Source organism: Cyrtonyx montezumae, unplaced genomic scaffold (assembly GCF_038088225.1).
Source record: "Cyrtonyx montezumae isolate F1298 unplaced genomic scaffold, pur_monq_1.0 scaffold_10, whole genome shotgun sequence".
Taxonomy (NCBI): Eukaryota; Metazoa; Chordata; class Aves; order Galliformes; family Odontophoridae; genus Cyrtonyx; species Cyrtonyx montezumae.
Window position 1 is genome coordinate 34,228,317 of NW_027071826.1, and position 18,063 is coordinate 34,246,379.

Genomic DNA, 18,063 nt, shown 5'->3' on the forward strand with positions numbered 1-18,063 from the left:
GAGTAGTGTGAAGGAGTACTTATCCATTCACGGAACTCCCGAGAAACACCCCCAGCGCGCAGTGACTCACGACGGCCGCAAGCAGCCCGTGCAGGGAATCCTAACCCGCCTAATGCACGCTGCTCTGCTACGCCGCTGCTCCAAACACAAGGTCACCTCCAACGAGTAACGGTGAAGTCGGCAGAAGGACATCTACACACCTCCCAAGCTCAGTTTCAAAGAACTGAAAAGGAAAGCCTTCGAGTCATGTTTCCATCCTATAGTTCAGGAAAGCAACGTTGTTTCACTCCCATTCACTATGTCGAAGTCCGTACACATCCTGTTTAACCCAAGCTTTCAGGCCTGCAGCTCCATAAATCAGCGCGTTTGCCTCCCCTCGAAGAATTCCCAACCAACCGTCTTGCTACTTTCTGTAGTCTTCACTGCATACAAGCAGTGAAGAAACCAATTGTAAGCCTCAACGTAAGAAACTCAAGTCTGCTAACCTGAAAACAGAATTGTTTCCCATGTGCCAGTAGACTGGAAAATGGTTCATCTGTATTTAAATTCCTGCCCCTTTTGCTGATTTTTCATAGACAGATGATCTTATTCCCCTTCCAGACCTTAACTTTTACCTTTATTCTCAAGACTTAAGCTTTTCTTTCATACAAGAAAGCTAGAAGAGATTTTGCAGACACCTGCTTACATCTGCGCAGCTTAAAGAATTCAAAACAAAACAGATCTCCATTCTGTAAAACCCATCTACCACCTTCCAGTTCTCAAGTTAAATACACAGGCTGCAGAACACTGAATAGGACACCCAGCTGCAAACAGCTGGAGCTGTGAAACTAGAGAAACATGTTTTTGTGGAGTTTACCCTTGGCTAGGCGAGGGGTATGTTAAGGCCTTTGCCCCAGGCAGGCTGCTAACAGTACTTCTCAATCAGCTCCTTCCCATGAAGGAAGACAAAAACACGTCTTGAAAACCAAAGCTCACCTCTGAAACTGGCCTATAAACTTCAGTAAAAATGCTAAATTCTGTGAGCTTAAGCCTGCCGTCCTATAGCTTTGTATCCCGCACCACTACTAATTGATTTAGAAGTCAGCTTCTGATTTTTTCCTTCCCCCTTCCTGTTCACTTATAAGTATTTGAATTCACCTTAAAGCAGGTTAGCAGAAATAAGTTTCCTAAGCTGGAACTTGTAAGAACAGAGCTTTACTGGCATTTTAACAGCCGTACTAAAAACTGGGAAGGAAAAAAAGCACCAAACAAAACACACCTTGTTTGGAACCATGAAGAAATGTAAAGCTCCCGTTGTTACAGAATCCATGCTGTAGTGTTACATGCTCTCCTGTGGATGTCCTGTTTTGCACTAATTCCTTCCACTCCACCAGCAGAATGAAGGATTTGGCAATACTCTGAAAACAAGCTAAGCTACAAGAATTCATCTGTAGAGCACGCCTGCACTATTCCACTAAGTACTTAACTTTTCTTGCCAGAGGATCATCAGTTAAAATAAAGAGTGGGTTTTTTTTAAATACAGTGGAAGGTTTATTTATGGATTGATAAATACAATATCCAGTCTCACTGGGACAATAAGGCACAACTGTAGGTTACAACTATACAGCCAGAAAAGAAGAGAGCAACACTTACTTTAAAGCAGATCACAATGCCTACAACTTCAAAAAAAAAAAAAAACAATCCACAACACTATTACAACCTTATTTTACATGACAGTCAAAACTGCTTTTCCTCACACAGAGGTTTTTGATTTACATTTGTTTCAGAACTTCTTGTGCTGTGCTCTGCAAAACAACAGACAACAGCACTTCACTTTGCAATTCCCTAATTTAAAACAAACCAAAAGTCCTTCAGAGACCTGCACGTTATTTTGCACAAGTAAATGATTCAAGGAACAAAGAAGAAAAAAATGAACACGAGGGCAGTTTGAGACTGGCAGTATTTATAGAAACATTAACAAATGACAAACAAGCAGTTGTAACACTGATTCCTCAATAAAGAAGCTCCTAGGGGCTTTTTGGTTTTACTGGAAGGTCCTCCCAGACCATAGGCTGCTCCAGCTGAACTAGGTGATATCATTCACCAATCTAACCACAGAAAAGTGTACTGCTGTTCAACCTTCAATTCTTTTGACAACCTAATTTGATCAGGAGTAACTATATTAACTGTATTAATGAAACAAATGAAAGGATAATTATACTTGAGAAAATTATGTAGAAATATATCCTGAAATATCACTAGTACTCAAACTTTTAAATATTTGCATGCCCAACCTTCCATAAATACATCTAGCATGATCAACACAAATCTAACAGACCAGGACTTCTATATTGAAAAGTGCAAATAATTACTAACGTCCAGGTCACTATAATTAAGAAAAAAATCATTAATGTTTCATGACACTTATTGGGGCAGTGACAGAATCCCACTTTTTTGGCATTAATAAATTTTCCTGCACTATGTATGAAGGCAAATAAGTTTACACCTTCAGAGGCAAAGCCACCCAAATGGGAAGAGGGATCTTAGAGTAAAACAAATGGAAAAGGTACTTCATGGTCCACTGGCTGTCAGGCCTGGAAGCTACTCATAGGAAAGAAACATTCCTGCAGCAAATGCAGAAACTATTTAAGTGACTTAGTGCAGAATTCCTATTTCCTTTGAGGACAACATTGTCCATCTCCACCATACGTTCTCTTACTGTGCCTATTCTCCTACTATAAATCAATCCCAAAAAGAAGAAAGCCTCCACACCATACCTCTGGACTGTTACCATGCATTCAGTGCTAGTTTTACAATGATTCCATAAGAACTATATCCTCTTTTTGTAGAATTTAAAAAAAACTTGCATATAATGTTCCAACTAAGGAAAAAAGAGATAGCTATGATGTGAAGCTGCTACTGGAAACAGGTGAATAATTATCACCACACCTAGTATTTGAGTAGATGCTTGTCTCCAAAAAGTGTTTCAGAAGGCATTTCTGTGACAATTTTTCCTTTTTCCATTCTTAGATTCAAAGCTCAGAAGAATCACTTTGTAGATTAAACTGCAGTAGGAAGGAGAAACATTTACTCATAACGCACAAGGAGACAAGGGAAGAAGTAAAAATTAAAAAATGGAAGGATTTTAATGCTCCTTTCCAAGTTCCATGGCAGCTATTTCTCTTAGTTCCTGATGCACAGGGAATGTTCACATTGGTAGAACAAACCAGTGAAGGGTTGGAGATGTATTTTATATGCACCAGTAACAATGCTCTGGGGGAAGGTGGTAAGGAAATAATGAAGTTCTATTCATTGTATAGTAGGGGTATAAAGGAATAGGTTCTCCATCCATCAGTGAAGAAATCGAATACTCATTTTCTGCTCTACATCCACCTTCTCCAATACCTGCAATAAAATCCAGAAACAGTTATTTTAGTTCATTTACATAAGATAATTATTTTCCACAAATAAAAAGGAAATGGGCAGGAACATGGAGTATCTTCAGTTTGGCATGACATTCCTTCACCGATAGACTGCTATGTTTTGCTCTGGAAAGAAACCCCAGCCACTTAAACCTGAAAAACAATGTCAACTAAAATACAACTGATACAGTTTGCCAGTAGTCCAGAAAGGGCTGAACTACTCGCAGAATTAGATCGTATGAGAATGCATGGTAAGGAAACAGAGGAATAGACTAGAAGAAGGGGCAAAAACAGTTGAACTAAAATAAAGACCACATCAGACCATTTTAAATCTGATTTTCGAGTGATTTAAGTTCTAAGAGATTCTTGGAGGTCATTATAAAAGAAAGGCCAGCTAGATCAAGTCACTTAAGGCCTCACACAGTTAAGTTTAAAGTTCCCCAAAGAAAGGGAGTTCTACATTTCTAGCACCCACATTACAACTTGCTTATATTGCCTCAACTCATCCAGGATGAGTATGGTTCCTTTCAGCAATTCTACCACTCTAGGTTAAAAGCGTTACTTGACAGGACCACTTTTTTTGCTGAATATATAATGGCTCCTTGCTACTAGCTATTTCTGACAACCATCAGAAGATGCAATTCACAGGACTATAGCCAGGAGCTTGTATATTAGTATATACTTAGTTGTGTAACAGAAAACATACAAGTGAAATTGGATCAATACAATTATAGCAGAGTTACTTTGCTGTTACTGCTAGTCAGGCTGTTTGTGTAGAAAGGAGCACTTACAATAGCAATATTACATTGTTTGCTACATTAAAAATCTCTACTGTCTTATTATAAGGTGGCTTTGGCAGCACATTGCTACCTCTCTAACTTTTAAACTTCTTGTCACCATTTCATTAAACACCTTATTCTAGAAGATAAGTTTCAGGATCTGATGCCTCCAGTAGTCTTAGAATGAGATGAAAATTCTGCAGTACACTGTAGCTTGTAACAGAGAAACATATGGACTAATTATTTGCACCCTAAGAATAGCTTAGAAAACACTGTCCTAAATAAGCCAAATGCAGGCAGAAGGAATACCTGAACAACTTATTTTTCCATCTGCATTTAGGTCTGATGGATTTGTCTGTTTATTGAGCAGTTCCATTTATTTTCGTTAAAAATGTAGTTTACCAACCTTTACAAACTCTGCAAAGGAGATGGCACAATCCCCATCTTGATCAGCTTCCTGGATTGTCCTGTCAGCAATGCTGCCAAGCTGCTCATCTGAGATGTTGACACCAACCATCATCCGTAACACCTGTAACGTATACAAGTCCCTAGATTATTCTTTTTCAAATCATGAGCAATATAAAAACATAAGAATTCTTAATGTAGTTTCTCATGCATGCTGTCTAGGTAATGACTTATATTTCCATGAAAATCTTTTATTTCTTTTTTCTAGACAGTTTGGGTAGTTGTTTTTTTTAATTGTTATCAGCCCCTGTACTTAAAAATTTCCAGGAAAGTAAGCTTTCTTCAGCCACCTTAGGCAAAACCCTCTTTTACTTTTTCACTAAGCAACTGAAAAGGCACAGAGGTAGCAAAAAAAACCCCAAACTTTTGAAACTAGGAAAGAATAACATTCTGTTCCAGTGCTTCTGTCTAATTTTTCCCACAAAACATACAAATATTTGATTTGAACATCTGCTGTTCAAAATGCTTCCTACAGGAATTTTCTAAGCATATGCTCAAATGGTAGCCATTACCCCCAACACTTAGTAAAGCATCTTCTGCACAGACTGAAAGTAGGCAGACAGTCAAAAGCAAACCCTTGTCCTACATCAAGAACCGCAAATTGCTATGTCTACTTCCCAGGATTAGCAGTATGTAATTACTTCTAACTCAAGCCTAGCTTAAATACATACAGTGACTGATAAACATTGATTATCTGTGCAGATTCTTGCTGCACTTTCAAGAGGTTTTATTCTACTTAGAGTATGAAGAAGACCAGAAGAATGAACGCATTCACCGCTGGCAATGCCCCCATGAAGTCGTCAGAAGTACCTTTGAAAGTTATGGAAGCTCTTAAGGGGCTAATACACTAAGCTCTTAAAGGGTTTAGTATATTTATTGGTGAAGATGCTTAAATATCCCACAAGACCTTCCTTTTAGGAATCATTTTCAGCAAGATCCTGCTTAGCCTAATGCTCTAGTTAGAAACCAAATCTAGAATCTCCAGTTTGATAAAACAATCTGGGCTATGAAACGAGGTTAAGGTTTCATCTCTCTCATTTAAAGCTTTAGATAACAAATAACCACTACATTCCTTCAAGAATTCCATTAAAACTGTTATCAACAACCCTCTTCATTCTAAGAGGTGTGAAATGACAGATGATGGAATCATCCAAAGAAGTCTCAAGCTATTTACCTGAAGAAGCTCATCCCTGGAAATCTTGTCATCTTTATCTAGGTCATATAATCGAAAAGCAACTGCAGGGGGAAGAGAAGAATACTGAATTCAAGTGCCATTGTTTTTCTTTCTGACAATTATCTGTAACACTAATAACTCCTCATAAATTGTTTTCTGATAATTATTGTAGAATTTTGACTCTCCACACAATTCATGTTGAGTTCCATAAAAAGTTATTACCACATCCAGGGATAACATTATTGCGAAGAAGTGAAAATCATTAAGTACATACTTAAGTATTCAGCATGTAAAGTTTCAGAAGCATTCTATTTGCAGTTATTTCTTTGAAGCCCTGAGCCACAGAGGCTTTAAGATATATTCAGTCCTTTAGCTTCAGAGCCAACCATTTTTATATTTGTTCATTACCTTCAATTAAATTCTACTTGAGACTTACAACAACTTTTCAGTGCTCTGAGAAGTGTTACCTAGTGTGTTCAGTAAGCACCATATTACACAGAAGACTGGAGGAAGAAATAGAAAAAACATTCTTGCACAGAACATGGCTTCTTAGTATGAAAAAAACATTCTGGACAGGTAAAATTGTAAGTTCATTTAAAAATCAGGTTATTATAGGATATCATCCCACAGGGAAAGACTGTGCAGAGGAAACCAAACCCCTCTGTTCTCTTCTCAGAGAAATAGAAAACATGAATAGCTTCTATTAGAAGGTTCATATTTCTTACAGTGGAGCTTGTTACTTCGGCTGTTCAGTGGTTCTGGTCCATTCTGGTCTTTGCTCTTTTCATTATCTTCTATGGGCCGGAAATGGGCTAGAGTCCTCATGAATCCACGGAAATTCACTTGGTCCTCCCTACACAAGCATTTTTGCCAGTCAGTTTCAGCACAATTCATATAGGTTTATTTCAATAAGGAACAGAAATAATATCTCAAGTGTTCATACTATGGAAGTTCTTAATTCCTATCTCTCCGGGGTTTAGCAACCTGCGTTCAAAACAGCTCTGATACAGTGCAGCTGAAACCTGAGATCGTACTTCCATAAAGAGTGATGTGTAATATATGAGGGGAAAAAAATGCTGCAATTAGTCCTGTTATGGGCTACTCCTCTCTTTGCCTACAAGCTGTGTTTAAATTCAAGCTTTCACCCTTTGCCCTTGCCTAAGTTATCCTGCAACTACACCCGAGTTCAGCAGAATGTCCTGCTGATCTGGAACCTGGCCTACAATACTGGAAATTTGATCACCTCTTCAGATTTACATTGCAAGTGTCATAAGCTACACCTTAAACATCATCCACATTAAAAAAACAGAAGTTCATCTATTAACAAAGGCACACTTCAAAGGCAAATAAAGCAAAGAAAGTTGAATTAGTTAACTGCAATGCTACTTTATATAAAGTGTTACTGCTACAAGCTTGCTTTAAGAACCAAAGTCTATGCCCTTGACCCTTTTTTAAAAGCAGCACAGCAAGAATGGGCAACAGTGACACGCAGGCAAATCTTGTCACTGAATAAACCTCTCTCTTTTGAGAGAGGCATGTGTTTCTTCCTACATAATGAAAGCACAAAGAGAAAGCAATGCACCAACCACCAGCATGCCTATGAGAAGTTTGAGATGTTCAGTTATCACTGAATTCAAATTCTGTGCTTTAATCATCCTCATTTTGCTATTAGAGCTCCTGACCAACGGTACATTTTGTGACTATTCACAAATTCAGTCAGTTGGAACTCACCCTTCTGAAAAGAAGGCGTTGATAATTCGGTCTCCCAGAGGATTGATGGCAAGCTCTGGAATCCGCTGGAAATCTTCACGGCTAAGTAAAGCAAGAACACAAATCTGCATGAAGCAAGTCTGCATGCCACAGGAGAAAAAACTGCTTAAGAAGAATCAAGATGCTAACATTATTTGTGCTAGAAGCATACCCAGAAACAATGCTCACTAGTTTGCAGTTTAAGGAAGGAAAGCTTCTGAAATGGCTTTGAAGGAAAAGTAAACTTTAAAAAAATATATATTTTGGAACTACACCTGACAATGATTTCTCCAGACTAGTTCACTTGAGATTCTAGGACGAGATCAGGCTATGCTCCTCCATAGATACTTGCAGGTGATGGGCATATTTTAGTCTCACACGAGAGCTTCCTACATGATGAATGCTAAATTTCATATTTTTACTTCCCACTCAGAAGTATTTCTACTTTCAAATAGTTTAGTTTTAGTCTGTGTACTAGATGTAGCCTCACCAGTTCATTGCCAAGATTCACCGCTCTTGCCAGCCATTCCCCTTTCTGCTCATGATTACACATAAGCACACAGCCAGCATAAGGGCAGATACGCTTATGTTGTTAAAATTTATTTTCTGAACTGGAAGACATAAGCTATGCTGATGTAAAATAACGCATTCATTTCAGTATGATCATGAACACAGGGTCCATTATGAAAGGTGCCCTGATAATTTTTCTTCCAGCCTTGACAGGAAATTGGAACAATCATGTCGTGAGCATCTCTTAGTGATTACCTCTAGAAACAAAGGCTTTTTCCACTATAACACAGCACTTCATTAGTACAAGATATATTTCATTTGGGCTTTAAAGTACAATAACAACATGGGGTAAAGCTACAAAAACAAACAAAACCAACAAAACCAGCCCCCATAATCCCAGCCTACTCTGTTCAGACACAACAGTTACTTCCTGATCTCTAGTAACATGGGCTCCTCACTTCAAGGGAAAATGCAATCCTTCTAGTTCTGAAGTTTGAGTCAAAATTTCAATCTTGGTCATTCAAAACTTGCTACTTTTAAAAACCATACTCATAAAAATGAATCAGGAACAATTTTACACTAAAGAATCTGGCACAGGAAAGCAAGCTATAACAAACTGAAACAATTTAAGTATATTGGCCTTTTATAAGGCCAGTGTGATCTTAAAGACAGAAGGAAAAAAAGGAGTCTGCTAATTTCTCTCATTACTAGTTCAGTCTGAGAGAGATCAAGCAAGATGCTCTGACTGCAAATAAACTCTAAAGTATTCCTAGAACTTAAGTCATACCACAGCACTGTTAGTCCCAATTACAGTACATCTGTTACTACATGGTTAAAACTGTGTGACCTTCTAATAGAATGACCTGTTCATATTTTTAGACCCACATCTACACAGACTAGGTATGAATTATTTTTAATTGCCAAAGTTACCTTCTACATAAAACAATCAGCTTGTTACCCTACCCTTCAGGACTGCCACATTTTAAGCTATAGCTGAAGGGCAGAGCATGCATTAGTGACTCAGGTAGGAGAAGCGGTGATGTGAAAACCTATGTCCTAGAAACACTATTTTAGCAAGATAACTTCAATACTAACATTTAGGAGCTAAAAGCAGCAACTGCTCTCAGATTCCATTCAAGACAAAAATCCTAACACTTCAAAGTTTTATACTCACACATCACTATTTCTCAGTATCAAGTCCCAGTTTACACCCAGCATTCTAACATCCAGTTCCACTTTATAGCAGATTAACAATTAACCACAAACAACTCCCCAGGTTTCAAATCTATTTGTCCTGTCATTATCAGGATTCCAGTAGACCAATTTTGCTTGTTAAGGGCACATTACTGAGTGAGTGTTATAACTGAAATAGCTCTAACAGCCATAAAAGTAAATGAATGCATGATGTAAGTTATTCTCCACTTTATAAATGAAAGCTTCCTGCAGTCATTTGGGGCCAACCTCCCCTGGCTGGGGCTGGAGCTTACAGGAAACCAGATGCCCTCAGCTGCTTCTGTTTTGATGACATAGCAACAGGGCTCTTCTAACTTGGTTATTTCCAGGGTCCAGCTTCTACTAAACCCTTGCTTAAACTTAACATCCAAAGCAACCTTTAACTGCATGTTATTATGGAAACAAAATGTTCTGTATATATGGCAGAGCACTCAAGTTTGCAGCAAGGAATATCTGAATTTTAGAACTGGACTCAATTTTAATTTAAAAGGATATAACTCAAAGCAGTAGAGTGCATAGCAATATGGTCAGATTTAGCAGGTTACTACTGAAATGACATTTTATTGTTCTCTTCCCCTGCTCAAACCAGCTTCAACATTTGTCAGACTGTCTGATGGTCTAATGCACCTCATTAACAAAAAAAAGGTCCCCACCTTTCCTCTTCTCCATTCTCCCAATTACCTTTAATTAATTAAACTTATTTTTTAACTGCTTCTATTCACAAATACCACCACAGCTGACAAAGACATGTCGAGAGCATGGAGAAGTAACAGAGAAAGTGGTCATCCTTCTCTCTTTTAACAGCCACATCAGCCATCTCATTTAACTTCATTCTTATACATAGTCTATAAAAGTTAAAAAGGTTTATAAAGCAACTGTTTCCCAGTTAAGAAACATTAGGCAAAGAATGCCAAAAGTAAAGATAATTAGAAGAAAAGCAGCAGAAAGCAGTATTAATAAATGAATGCACAATCAAGGACAAAAGCATAGACCATTAGAGTATCCTATCATTCACCAACACAAATCCACATGCTGCCTGTTTTGTCAATTTTAGATAAAGCTAGAAATCTTCACATTTTCTTAAGTGAAGGCCAAAAATTCCATACTTGGAGAGCTAGCCCGAACATAAGTTTGAACTATTAAGAACAAGCCTAGCATGTTCTCAGTCTGAATTGACACAGCTTACTGACAAAGGTCAGATGGCCCTGCTCACTCATTACTCTTCTCTCAGCACCAAAGGCTTTCTAGAAGTTCTCTTGGAGCTGCTGTCTTGTGAACATCATTTTTAAGTGCAAAATTTGCATAAATAGCCAGTATGTCTATTATAACATCAACTTCCAGAACACTTGCCTTCCCCTCCTTCACAACTCACCAGGCTAAACCAATTACCGTGCAGCAAAAAAAATACTTTGAAGTGTTTAACATAATTTACCCAGAGCAGAAGTTACTCTATTTGAGGGGCTCCTTGCCACAGTATGAAAAGCAAAGACAAGAACAGTTACCCTGGCTTTTACAACCTGTTTTCATTCCTATAGCACAAGTCATTTTGGTAGTTTTGTTAAGGAAAATAAAATATGATGTTTTCTCCACACTTGTAAAGAACTGATAGCATTTAACCAGTTGTTGCAGTTGTAACAAGAAGGGGGGAAAAAACCTATCAACATTTGTTCAAAACTGTCTAACAGCAGTAAGCACAGTTACTTCTTGCTTGCACAAAAGCAGCAAGTTCTTTTTAATCAGTATTTCAGAAGCCACACTTTCTAAGCTTCTGACCCACTTCCCCCAGCACTGTTCTTCAGGAAATACTTTTTCATTACTTAATGACTGCTTCCACATATTGTGAGTGCCACAACAGGTTTCAAAATTGGAATCCCACTCTTAAGTCAGTCATGGTTGGGAGATGCCATGCTCAGAGGCCAAGACTGCCATGTAATAGAACAGCTTGCACACTTGAGGGGATTTTTCCAGATCTTCGCTTCCTTTCATAAGTGCCATGTGATTAGCAACAATGAAAGTCAAATGGTATTTAACACTATGAAATGAAACATTGAGCAATATGCATTCATGGAATATGTGACTAACTGTTCCTCTTATATAAATTGAGTATGATCACTTCGAAGTTTATAAAACTTAAGGAAGTTTTATAGGAAGGAAGTTCATAGGAAGGAAGGAATTGAGAAAGTACGCACATAAATCCAGGTTCCAACTGTACTGGACTATTCTGGATGCCATTATCTGTTTGTCACAACCAGTGTTACAGTTCATGATACATCAGCTTCAGTGACAGAACAGGCTTAAGGAGTTCCTGTCCATTCTATACCATGCACATTGTTTCCACACCCACACTCCATCTTGCCACCCCTTAAGCAATGCCAGTCCACATACTTACAGTACAATCACAGTTCAAAGGACTGCAATCAGGTTAAAAATAGCTACTCGAACCAGAAAGGGATCAAGTGTACTTTTAACCAAAATTAATCACTTAGTTCTGTTTACACGACAGGACAACACATCTTAAATGTTAACTGAGAAGTCAGCAATTCATGGCACCAGCAGGAACTGCATATGAGTCATGGAAGTAAATGGCAGGAAGTAGTGTTATATCTAGACAGGTTTACAGGTAGGTCCAGCTTTGTGAGATCAGACCATACAAAAACCCCAGGTGACCCTTGAATCTATGTTTACTGGGCTCAGCAGCAATAGAATAGCTATGAAGAAAATTAACCACATTCCCACCAGACCAGTACACTATGTTATGAGGGCTCTTTCCCCTTCCTACTCTGTCCTGCATTGTCTCAAGCTTACTTTTGCACTGATTCCAGTGTATGTGGCTATACAATGGATGTGAAGCAAAACCTGTCTGTAAACAGGTTGCATTCCTTTTTTGTTCTTTTAGCAAGTTTTCAAAGAAGCACACCAGCTTCCAAAGATGAGTCTCGAGCACCAGAATCCACACAGAAAAGCAATAGGCTCCCAACTGCAGTACAACCTTAAACCAGCTTATGTTGGTTGCAAAATTGCAGTTCTGGCACGTTCAGCCATGAACAGCTCATATGTCAGACACCATTGACAGAACAACAAAATCAAATATAGTAAGAGCTCATAATTAGTCCAGTAAAAGGAGAGCAAACCAGTAACATGCTATACAGTGACCTGATAACACTCTCCAGCAGTTTCAGTGAATCAAAATGAAAAATAATTTGAAGATGAGATTTAAGCTTCATTTTTATTTAACTGTATTAGGCTTATGTGGTAGGTTTTGGTAGCAAAGGTCCTCCTTCAGCAGAGCCCAGCAGCTGCCCCACGTTAGGTACGAGCCAGCTCAAGAACAGACCTATAATGGCCAAGTCTGAGCTACTGTGCAACACTAGCTACAGCTGTGAGAACATATTTAAGCTAAGGGAAAGCACAATACCTAACAGCAGTTGGGAGAGATGGGTGAGAAAATGAGACAAGCCATGAGCCTCTTTCATCAGATTTTCCCTCCCTGTTCTGTTGAGGAGAGGGAGCAAGAAAACAGCATGGTAGAACAGAGCTAGCAATCAGTGTGATACAACAACAAACTGCAACTAACCAGTTCACTTCTGTACAGCGCTGAAATATCTTGCATATTTTCCCTGTTAGCTACTACTGCAAAGAATAAAATGAGGACTTGTTCAGTCACAGTAACTTCTAGTTCCAGCACTTTCATTTTATTTTTGAGCATATTAACAGACACGGTTGCTGTTTAAGACATCAAACATCATATATAATTAGGTTCATACTCTCAACATGCTTTCTTTTGATAGTTAAGATAATTATTAAAAGAACTGTTCCATTAAGTTATCTATAAACTAGAAGCAGCTTAAAGTGTAAGAAGCAACAAACCCAAAAACATGGTTCAACATTTCTACATTTGTTGTTAAACGCTGAATATCAACTCTAAGCTTTCCTCCATTAACTGCTACAAACCTTTAGCTCAACAGTAAAGGTTATTTACAGTACCTTTACTGAGTTCAGCAATCAGATTTCTCTTGGTCTTTCATAAGAAGTCTGAAATTCCATGCAGACAGTATGGATGGGGGAACCTGTGATAATGCCTCAGTGATTCACCACATGAAGAAAACCCATGCACACATCCTGCAACAGCAAGCTACCATTACAGATACATCAATGGAAAGAGACAAATTAGTGTCAGTACCTACCTAAGAGTGCCATTTTCTCCTTTGTCTAGGCTGGTGAAGCGACTATACAAGCGAGTGATTTGACTGTGGGAGACTGAAGAAAGAAAAAAAAATCAGCATGTCAGTGATCCTTGCAGGAGCACACCCCATTACACCAAACTAAACTGCCAGGAGATTTGAATCACAGTTCCAGTGTATTTTCTTTATTTCTTTTATTGCTGGAAATTATCTCAACAACAGCCTTCACCAGACTTCATGTCTTTCAAGACACCGTAGACCTTTCTTGTAGCATCTTTACTTCTCTATCTCTATTGTTGTTTTGTTTTTCTCCCATCTTTAGATGGAAATGTATTGCTCCTCTGCCTCTAGAAAGAGTCTAGGCTTGACACCTGATCACTTTTAGTCATTTACATGATTGTCCAAATCTAAACAGCTTATTCATTTTGCAGTTCACTAAAGCATTTTGCAGGCTTCTGGGACAATGAGTTCAAAATTGAAAAGCCAACCTGTAAACAAGTTAAAGAGCAAGCTGGAACACAAAGCAAGCAGAAAAGAAAATTACTGCAAACTAGGTGTGCAATTTACAAGAGATATTCCAAGACCACTGTTAAATTTAGCACAATGGCACCAATATTACCAAAATACTAGGCATTCCAAAGGTACGAGACACCTAGCTCCTTAGAGTAGTCCATGTTCAGAATAGGTGGGAATCCACCTGGACTATTAATTCCTGTAAAACTGAAAGAACGTCTAACAAAATATGTTGGCTTCTCAGAACTCCCTCACACCAAGTTAATCAAGACATGAAATAAGACTGAACTGAGCTTTAATGTTTGCTCAGCAAAGGTGTGATTTCATCCAGTGTTGAACTAGCACATACTGCAATGTTTGGATTGAATTGTTTTAAAAGCCTTCACCAGCCCACATACAAAATTTATTTGGGAACACATTGCACAGCACTTGTCTGATCTGTAACAACTGAGGTAAAATTTTTATCAGGTCTGTTCTTTCTCCAGCCTATTTGTTTAGGTTCAACTGCTCCCTCTTCTAGGATGACCTGCCAACAACTGTTATTTTTCATGCCTCCTCAGCCACTTTCATTCTTTGCACTGAGTTGGGCAACTTGCTCAGTTCCACGTAAGGCAACTTCTCTTCCATCAAACAGGGCAGCTTTCTCAATTTCAAGTTAAGCAACATACACAGAAAGCAGATACCACTATTTTAAAGACTTTTAACACTTGCATCTTATTGCTTTAGATACTATATATGCAATAATAACAGTGGATTATGAAGTAATTATCCTGGGGTTACACCTTTGGTAAAAAAAACTTTCATCCATCTCCCATTTTCAAGTCAGTGTACCCAACTCCATTTTTGGAACACCTCCTTAACAGAGCATGATGAGTATGCACATATTGACAGGAGAAGAGGTGTTTGTTTACATCATACTAGACAAACAGCATATCACAGCAATATGACAAAGGAATATGACTCAGATCCAGCTCTGCACTCATTCCTAATTTTCTTTTTGACTCTCATCCCTCATGAGAGCTGCAGCATCAGACACTTCTCAGAGCTTCCTCAGGCAAAAGAACTCCCTGCTGACCAAAAGAAAACGAGAACAAGATTCAAAATTTATGACAGCTTCTTATAAATAAAAACCAAGGCTTAAAGCTTCTTGAAACATGACTTTATAATGCTCTCATTAAGATCCTTCTAGAAGTTTAAGTCAAGGCCTCTAGGACAGTAGCTGTATCTTCTATTTTAATTTTGCTAAAATAATTAGAAAATGTTAAGTAATTACATATTCTGAAACTTGACCAAAGCACTAGCACAAGATCATATAAATATGGCACATATCTATTTCCATAGAATATGATATAATCAGAGGGAAAAAAAAAATCAGACCTGGAAAAGCACTGCAGATTCAGGGTTTATTTTTTAAAGCACCTTTAACAGTGATACAACCTTAATTCTATGATATATGAATACCTATTTCCTAAATAAATAACCACAAGAAAATCAATCATCTCTGAAATAATCCTCCTAAATTCTCATATAAATGCTAGTTTGTTATTAATCCTTAAGCGAACAGCTTCAAAGCATGGGAACAAAGAGTAAGATCCACAGGGTTTGAACACTGTTACATTCCAATGGCTTTCCAAAGAGCTTGCAAGAATGCTGACAGGCAACATCTTGAACACCTTATCTGTTTTTCTTAAGTCATTACTGAAATGACAAAGTATTTTATCTCAAACTAGAGATTATCTGCCAGTAAATATAAATTTTAATGAGCACATTAGCCCCCAGTTCCTGGGAGCACTGCCTTTGCAGATGTTTCTAAACTTACTATGCTAGTAAGTGTTTTTCACCATGACATAAAGAAATATGCATGATAGAACTTCACCCTGAATTTAAAATTTCATTCAAGAGATTTTAAGCATCATCATATGGCTTCTAAAAGACCACACTTCAAGCTCCTGCAATGATATCTTTTTAATCCCTTCATAACTTATCACTCACATCTGTACCATCAGCTACTCAATTTTGTGCTCTACCAAATTCAACCCTAAGAACATCTGAATTCACTCCAATAACTTAATGTTAGGTTTGCTCTTTTGTACTTAGTCCAGATGAACTGGAGTGGACATTTTTCTCAAGGAAGCTAAATTATAATCATTCAGAGAACTTACCACATCAGTCTGAAAGCAGCATATAGTACTGCCAAGCTGCTTATTTCAAGAAGTCCCTTCCTCAAACTCTTTAACGAGTGAAGTATCATTAGCATCAAGTTTCTAGCAACTTATCAGATAAGTCTATATAGTAATACTACTTTAGTATTCTTCCTGCAAACTTTGTTCCAGATAACTAGCAAGTCCAGTATTTCTCCTATCTCATACCTAGCGTAAGTATTTACACCTATGTGAAGTATGTAACAGTTCTAAAGCCTGGTGGAGTTTTCCATCCAGAAAATCTTACAGAAATAGAAAAGGCAGAGGAAAATCACATCCCCAACCTCCATTTACAAGGCCAGAGGGAGAAAAAAGACTTGTTGTAAGCTGCCTGTTGGACTTTATCAACTCACAAGCAAGCATAAGTCAGAGAATACCAGTAATATCTGATTAATCAAACTGTATTTTGCAACAGATAGAACTGAGTAATAAGAAAGCAGAAATTACATAAATTCAAGCCACAAATCTTAAGCCTTCTGATCACAAAGCATCAACGTGGGTATTTAAGTAAAGCATTTAAATGCTAACTAGAGCTCAGTGGGTTTACTGCTCAGAAGGTCATGTTATACAGCCATGTTAACTTATTTAGTCATTCTAGAAGTAAAACTCTAGGAATTAAACTGAATCAATACTAAGTTCAGTACAAACAGGAAGAAAGAGTCAAGCTTTCTGGAATAGCATTCCAGATTAAGGGTTTGATTTTTTGGGGGGTTGCCTTTAATAGCAAGGCCACCCACACTCCATTATTTTTGTGATTAAAGAGAATATATATGCAGACTTTTACATTCCTATTTGTTTACCATAGTCCTCCTGTAGAAAGCCTGTTTGACATAGGGGAAAAAGGATCATGGAAACTATGTTAACACACTCAAATGTCCAATACATTGGTCAATACTATCTTGGTTCTCCTGTATGCCTTTCCTGTACCCACTTGTTCCCCTGCCAAAAATAAACTATTACTTAAGATGCATATAAGACAATATGTCAACTGAAAAAGCAAGCAAAGTAATTTTAAGTAGCAAGGAAAAACCAGCAACCACGAGCAGAACAAGAACTTTCTGAAAGACACCGATTTGACAAAGAAAAACAGGAATAAAAAGCAAACAGCAAAGTGATACCATGGCATCACGAGGGTGTCACTGATGAGATTAGACTGAAAGTGGCCCATTGTTCATACACTCCCAGCCCTGAGGGTGGAGAGGCGCTGGAAAAGCAGTGCATGCCCCAAAAGTGGAGGGGCCCAAGGCCAGGGTTGGCCCCGGACAGCCCAAGGTAGCCCTGCCCGCGGCACAAGGTTAAGGTACAGCTCCACTAACACTCTCTCAGTCGTTGGCTAATACACAGATTTACTTCTCTAGCTATTGTTCGTTGAACACAAAGCTTCCACAAGTCACGCTAACTCCCCTATAACTTCAATAGCCTTAATGGTAACGACATAACAACTAACGCTTAGGGGAAAAAAAAAGTACTAAACAAGAGAGCAAAGGGCCCTCAGCCAAAGTGAAGCGGACGGGGCCGCACCGGCTCTCAGAGGCCTCCACGGGCACTTCCCAGCCCGCCCAGCCGGCAGCACCGCGGCCTTCCTATCCCCGACCCGGGAGCCGCGACGGGAGCCCGGCACCACCGGCCCAGGCAGCTCCCGGCCAGGGAACAGCCGCCGCTACCACCACCACACTCACAGCCCGTCTCCTTCTTAATCTCTTCGATCTCCTCATCCCGCAGCAGCGTAGATGCGCGAGAGCCCATAGTCACAACCAAACGACTGAGGCAACACCGCAACTGTCCCGACGCAGCGCCCAGCAGCGCTGAGGGGGCGGCACGCCTCTTATGGCGCCGCTCCCGGCCCGGCCCCGCCAC

General features: G+C 38.8%; 2 protein-coding genes across 2 annotated transcripts in view; both read right to left on the bottom strand.

The window, feature by feature from the left end:
• Positions 1 to 1,506: 1,506 nt before the first annotated feature.
• Positions 1,507 to 18,043, bottom strand: CHP1 (calcineurin like EF-hand protein 1). The gene is made up of 7 exons (XM_065754864.1): positions 17,886 to 18,043; positions 13,496 to 13,568; positions 7,551 to 7,631; positions 6,545 to 6,672; positions 5,820 to 5,881; positions 4,587 to 4,709; positions 1,507 to 3,384 (listed from the first exon to the last, which is right to left on the bottom strand). Exons 1-7 carry the CDS (start codon positions 17,950 to 17,952, stop codon positions 3,331 to 3,333), a joined length of 588 nt encoding a protein of 195 aa, XP_065610936.1. The 5' UTR covers positions 17,953 to 18,043; the 3' UTR covers positions 1,507 to 3,330.
• Positions 10,899 to 18,063, bottom strand: part of VPS18 (VPS18 core subunit of CORVET and HOPS complexes) — a 242,363-nt gene continuing 235,198 nt past the window's right edge. Inside the window, exon 6 of the mRNA XM_065754833.1 lies at positions 10,899 to 10,913. The gene's annotated coding sequence lies outside the window, so the exon portion shown is untranslated. The remainder of the gene's footprint in view (positions 10,914 to 18,063) is intronic.